Below are 6,809 nucleotides of genomic sequence, written 5' to 3' on the forward strand. Positions count from 1 at the left end.
TGAGCGACATTGGGGTCCAGGGGTGCCAGAAGTGGGCCCCCCAGTCAAGGTTCGGTTCCCTGGGACAGCGGAGTGGGAAACAGGTTGGGAGCTGCTACATCACGGGAGGGGGTATGCCGCCATCAAACGGGATGATGTTATACAGTGGGTCCCTACACGCTGTTTGCGCCCTGATTTAAAACAAAATCCTAACCCGAAGTAATATGTACGCTGTCCGAGCTTTATGTTTTGCAGGAGTACCTGTGGGGGAAGCCGAAACAGCACCAGCCTCGACCTTCAGACGTGAGGAGTCATGACAGTACAGAGAGTCTGGTAAAGCGGCGGGGTGCCAAGAAAGATGAGGAACGGCGGCCGTTGCTGAGTGAAACAAAAGCTTTAAACAATGCGCTTATGATTAGCTTGCTTTTGCTTTGCATCTCAGGAGTTGCAGGGGAATCTTACTGGAGAACCTGGGCTCGGGATGTTGTATCCGCCAGCTACGCTTACGCTTTGATGCAAGGCTCCAGAATCAGCGATACGCTTTACTTTGCATGACTTGAAGCATGGGGAGGGGGAAATGTAGGTACATTAGGGTACGGCGACCGGAAAATCTCGGGCTGTAACGGAAGGTAGGCGTGGCGAAAGGAGCAGGATGTGTCATTATCGTGCGAGTTCGTACGGGACAAGACGACTATATAAGGCTGTTGCGCAGTTAAATAAACGCCATTTGTTGCATCCTCACATTGGTGTCAGTGCTCAATGGCCCTGGGGTGCGGATAGCCTCAGGCCAGCCAGCAACCGAACGGAGCTTGCTGCAGACAAGTGGCAACACAGGACCTGCCTTTCGTGAATCCATGTTGGCTGGCCCCTATTTTCCTGCATGTGCCGTGTAATGGCACTCAGGATGATCTGTTCCATCACCTTGCCTGGCACCGAAGTCAGGCTGACTGGCCTGTAGTTCCCTGAATCATCCTTCCGGCCCTTCTTGTAGATGGGCATTACATTTGCTAATTTCCAGTCAGCTGGAACTTCTCCAGTTAACCAGGACTGACGGTAGATAATAGAGAGTGGTTTGGCAAGTTCATTTGCCAGTTCCTTCATTACTCTGGGATGAATCCCACCCGGGCCCATAGCCTTGTGGGTGTCCAACTGGCACAGCAGGTCACTAACTGTCTCCTCCTGGATTACGGGGGTTTCACACAGGCCCCCGTCCCTAACTTCAGGCTCTGGGGGCCAAGTCTCCTGAGGACAACCGGTCTTGACATTAAAGACCGAGGCAAAGAAGGCATTGAGCACCTCTGCCTTTTCCTCATCCCCTGACACTACACTACCCTCCTCATTCAGCAAGTGGTGGAGGCTCTCCTTGACCCTCCTTTTGCTGTTAATGTATTTGTGGAACCTTTTTTTGTTATCTTTGACCGTAGCAGCCAAATCAAGCTCTAATTGAGCTTTGGCCCTTCTAATCTTCTCCTTACACGACCTGGCAATGTGCCTATAGACCTCCCAAGTTACCCGACCCTTCTTCCAGAACAAGTAGGCTCTTTTTTTTTTTCTTAAGTTCCAGCCTAAGTTCTCTGTTTAACCAGGCCGGCGTTTTCCCCCGATGGCTTGTCTTCCTACACACCGGGACAGCCTGCTCCTGAATATTTAGCAATTCCCTTTTGAAGCATGTCCAGCCTTCCTGGACTCCTTTGCCCTTCAGGACCGACTCCCAAGGGACTCGGTCCACCAGCCTCTTAAACAGGCTAAAGTCTGCCTGACAGAAATATAAGGCAGAAGTTCTGCTCTTGCCCCTCCTTACTTCCCCCACTATCGAAAACCCTAACAAGTCAGGGAAGAGGACTAAGAAACGTCCATTGCCTAAGGACAGAATAAATCACCCACAGTATTATGTTGACTTTGGAAGGACCATGGACAGCCAGCTGAGACTTAATTTTCTTAATTTTATATGGCTTACTTAGGTGACATTACTCCTGTACACATACACTGAACTCTGAATGAATCTCAGGTGATCCTCCACATAGCACATCTACAGGAGGAGTGGTCAGAACTAAAGAGTTGTTTTGCAAGGTTGTATCCAATTCTGAAAAAGAGTATGAGCTCAAATATTTGCATGAAAATGTAAAACACTGCTGTCAGTGCCAAAGTTCTTGCTTACTTTTTTTCCTGTTACAGTAATATAATTTTATGTTGTGGAAATGCCTAAAGATCAAAGTACTCCCCTTTGATCAGCCTTTCACTCTGGTCAGCCCCCTGCAAGCAGGAAAAAAAGAAAAGTTTCTTTCCCAAGCAGCTGAGTAGAAAACCAAAGGTAGGGGGTGATGATGCATGGAACAACACAAGGAGATCAAAACTTCACCCAGGACATCCTGAGAACCCCTAAGCTCCATTCTACTGAAGCAGACATGGAGACAGAAACATTTATTGGAAGAACTTCATAATAATGAAGCATTCTCTTTGTGGACTTTAGGACATGGGCATGACTGTGATTGAAATGGAGACTGGGACTGATACAACATAGGTCAGGTAGGGACTGAATGCCCAGGCCAGGGCTTAAATGAGACTCCTGCACTGATGTTCAAAGGGTGTGGGTGGAGGCCCAGATGAGACTGGTCAGGGACATAAGGGCCTATTAGTGCACTGAGGGTCCTGACAGTTTGTTAACATACACATGAAAATGATCTTTGCATTGGAAGACAGTTTAGTGAGGCATGAACTTCCAGCTTCCACCATTCAAAACATTTGCTTGCAGAAATCACTCACCTCCACATACCTCTCTGTAAGTGAAATGATAGGCACTATGACAGGAACATTGTGTGGTGATGTGTCATCTGCTCTGAAGGTTAGGCATCTCGGTCTGAGGTATATACAGTATTGATTTTAATTTCCTATAGAAGTCTAAAGAGCTGATTAATATGTCTGTGTTGTCTGGCTTGGATTTCACCACACCTCATTTCAAATGGGTCAAACGTGGCTACTTCCAACTGATTAAGTCAAAGAGATGTTGTCCATAGTCAGGGCAGACAAACAGGCACTGTGATAGTCTTTACACACTTAGGGGAGGTGAATTCCACCTAATCCATCTCCATGAATCATCTTATCCCCCATACTGCCCCTCAGGGTACTGGGAACTCTGCTAGGAAGTCATGCACATGCACTCACTGCTTTGTGGCTCTGGATTTCAAAATATCATTAGAGCCTGCAAAACACCTTGCTACCAGATCTTTCAAGGCCTGTTTGACTTGTTCATTTTGAAGGGTGTAGATGTAAGGGTTACACAGCTGAGTAATCACACAGTAGAGGAAAGACACAACTTTGTCAAAATCCCTCCCACCCCGCTGACTTAGTCGGATGTACCTGAAGATGGAGCTGCTGTACAGAATAGCGACCACAATGAGATGAGCAGAGCATGTGGAAAAGGCTTTTTTCCTGCTTGCTAAAGACTGGATGCGTGTGACAGTGTAGACGATGTAGGCGTAGGAAAAGGCAGTTACTGATAAGGTGCCAGGTAATATTAGAACACTCGTCACCAGCATTACTTTCTCAATGAGGCCTGTGTCTGTGCAGGACAGCTGGAGAAGTGGTGCTATATCACAGTAGAAGTGGTTGATGACGTTGGGCCCGCAGAATGGCAAATGGAGTAAAATTGTGAGTGGGGAGAACACCAACAAGAAACTCACCATCCAGCAGCCCAGCACCAGCTGGAGACAAAACCTGTTGCTCATGAATGTAGCATAATGCAAAGGGTGGCAGATGGCCATGTAGCGGTCAAAGGACATGAGAGCCACATGGAAGAAAGTGCAGATACCCAGGATGAAGAAGAGGGCTGACTGAAGGAAACATCCAGAGAGGGAAATTGTTTTTGCTCCTGTGAGGAGGCTGTAGAGTGTCCTTGGCATGAAGGTAGCAGTAAAGCAGATTTCCACAAGGGAGAAATTCCTGAGAAAGAAATACATGGGGATATGGAGGCGTTGGTCCGCCAGTGTGATGGTGATGACAGCGATGTTTCCAAGGAGGATCAGGAGGAAGGCAACAAAGAGAACTGCAAATAGGATGATCTCCAAAAAGTGATTGCTAGTGAGTCCCAAAAGAATGAACTCCACTATCGTCTGATTCTTCTCTGAAAGCTGAAAGATAGTTAAAAAGAAGATGTTAAAGGTGTTCCAAGAAGCAGAAATTAAAGCCTCATCAGGTGGCACATGTGGTGTTCCTAACTGGAAGAGTATTGTAAGCCAAAGAGTGAGTGATCTACATAACAGTTGACCTGAATAGCACCTGCCTGTGCTGCACATATCACTTGGCCACAGGACAAACTTAGTTGGCAAATCATAATTAAGCAGCCTTTAGGCAGCTCCCACTTGGCACCAGTGATGATGCCACCAGCATGTTCTTGTTCTCATCTTAAAGTGAAGCAGCATGTTCTCATGTGGACATCCTTTTCCTGGACAGTAGAAATCATGAACAGCATTTTTTAATTCTTAAAAAAATTTGGTAAGAGCTCTAAATACCATAATGTGTGGGAATCACTCCACAGACAGTACCAGTGCAACAGGCTGTGCCTTGGCTAGAAATCCATCCAATGTTTCACAACTGTGGGTTCCCAGCATCTGAATGGACATAAGATAATCTATACTATTCTCTTTCCCTTTTCATATTAGCTCCAAAAAATGGTATTTTAGTTAATAACTTACTGAATCTGAGTACCTTGCTTACTAGTATCCATTACAAACCCCAGAACATTATAGTATCTTTGAGGGCAGATTCCAAATAAGATGGCATACCTTTTTCCATAGAAAACTTGAATCTGATTCATCTCACCTGACAGCAGATTGCTACTTGTCCAAGTACCAGTGTATTCCTCAGTACTTGCTGCATTGTCAAAGGCAGAGATTCAATACCTCCAGAGAGACTTTCTTTTGATCTGAAGTTGAGAGTCTAAGTACCAGTATGTGTTCACTCTTGAAGATACTGACCCTAGATGATGAGATGAAATTTAGATCCTCCCCTGTCTTATTTGTGGTACCACAGGTCAGGATCTGCAAGCATACCTTAACAATTCTGACTAATTTCTATTTTCCAAGCTGTCATCCTGACTTAGCAGACAAGTACAAGTTTTAGTGCTCTACTTTTTAGTCACATTTTCCTATATTTGTAGTAAAATAACAACAGTAACTTCCCAAACTCCTGTGGGTTACCAGTCTGCATTAGTTTCCAGGTCGCAATGAAGTGGCAAGGTCTCTTCATGACACTTTAGATACACAATGAAAAACAGTAGAATAACTCCTGTCCACAAACAAAGCAAATTATTGTATTCCTTGAGAAAATATTAATAAATTATTTAATTTAAATGTTTTGTCCATTAATTCCCCTTAATAAATACTCCTAGGAAAAAAAAAAATAGAAAAAAAAAAAGAAATGGTGATCTGTTGAGGAAATAGCAAGGATTTCATAAGCAGTCTACAAATCATCCCAGTTCAATATTATCTCAAGCCTTCAAACTCCCACTAGCATGCTCATAGCCACTAATTCACAATCACTATGTGTGCCTTCTGAACCTTTTTAGGGCTTTATTTTAGCATGAGATGAACCCTGTGGTAGAAGTTCACTCCATTAACTTGAAAGGACACCTGCCCACTGATGATCTCTCATGTCTTCATTCATCTCAAACACCAATAACTGAAGCAGAGCCATCTATCCTGCAAATTATGTTCTGTCCCACATTACCTGTTTCTGACATGAAATACATCAGTTGAACCTTCTTTCTCTAGCTCTATATTTTGTACTTCCAGTTAGTCCTACATTTCATGTCTGTCTTCCAGCTTAGTGAATAATTAGGCATTGAACTTTGCTGGGACACATCATGTCCTGTCACATGGCACCACTGAGAAAAGCCTGGCTGTGTCCCCTTTGCACCTTCCCTTCAGGTATTTATGTACATTAATGAGATCACCTCTGAGCCTAGATGTCACAATAATACAGCACAGCTCTACTCTGAGCAGCATGGGGTGCAAACCTATCTGCAACATTTCCCTGATGGGCAGTTACTGCCTTTATTTGATTCAGTTGAAAAAAAAAATCTAATTTCTTACAAGGCATATACATTTAGCCCACACCCAGGGCTAAACATTAACCAGTTGTTTTCTCACCCAGTCTCCCCTCCCCAACCAAGAAAGGGAATTGGGCAAAAGAGAGACTCGTGGGTTGAAATTTAAACAGATTTAATAAAATAAGAAAACCAATATCAATACTAATACAAAAAGACACAAAATCATACTTAGCTGATAGAGTGGTAGCAAGTCCCTCCAGGGACAGTAACCATTGCAAGGAGAAGACCAAGGATTGTACCTTGGTCCCCACCCCCCACATACCCATCAAGCTTTCCCATTCATAGTGAACCTGAGGTTAATGTTATAGAATACACCTGTGGGCCAGCCTGGCTCAGCTGCCCTGGCTTTCACTGCTAACAGCCTTGATCACCATCCTGCAGCTGGCCACAAACTGAAACAAAATGTAACAGAAAAGTGATCCTATAAATTTTATCCCTGCAAAACCAGGACACAAGGAAAAGCCCTCTGCAGAATAAAACAGGACTTTTGTCTTTTCCTCTACAAACTAGTAATTTATTCCCAAAACAGAACTTCAGAGAACTGTAGAGACCAGAGCTTTCTGCACATTTCCATTGCTTTTGGTGAATACTCTGCAGGGATTCTGTAATTTTTTCCCATCACAGTTAGCTCCTTCGTGTCAGTGAAGAATTACATTCTGAATCCTTATAAATATATTCCTATTTTCTGCTTGCAAATTGCAGTTTTTTCTACAGATCCAAAAAG

General features: G+C 44.2%; 1 protein-coding gene across 1 annotated transcript; it reads right to left on the minus strand.

Annotated features, from left to right (window-relative positions):
• Positions 1 to 3,137: 3,137 nt before the first annotated feature.
• On the minus strand, positions 3,138 to 4,854 carry LOC137673938 (olfactory receptor 6E1-like). The gene is made up of 2 exons (XM_068419006.1): positions 4,798 to 4,854; positions 3,138 to 4,106 (listed from the first exon to the last, which is right to left on the minus strand). Exons 1-2 carry the CDS (start codon positions 4,852 to 4,854, stop codon positions 3,138 to 3,140), a joined length of 1,026 nt encoding a protein of 341 aa, XP_068275107.1.
• Between the last annotated feature and the right edge of the window lie 1,955 nt (positions 4,855 to 6,809).

Source organism: Nyctibius grandis, chromosome 26, assembly GCF_013368605.1.
Source record: "Nyctibius grandis isolate bNycGra1 chromosome 26, bNycGra1.pri, whole genome shotgun sequence".
Lineage (NCBI taxonomy): Eukaryota > Metazoa > Chordata > Aves > Nyctibiiformes > Nyctibiidae > Nyctibius > Nyctibius grandis.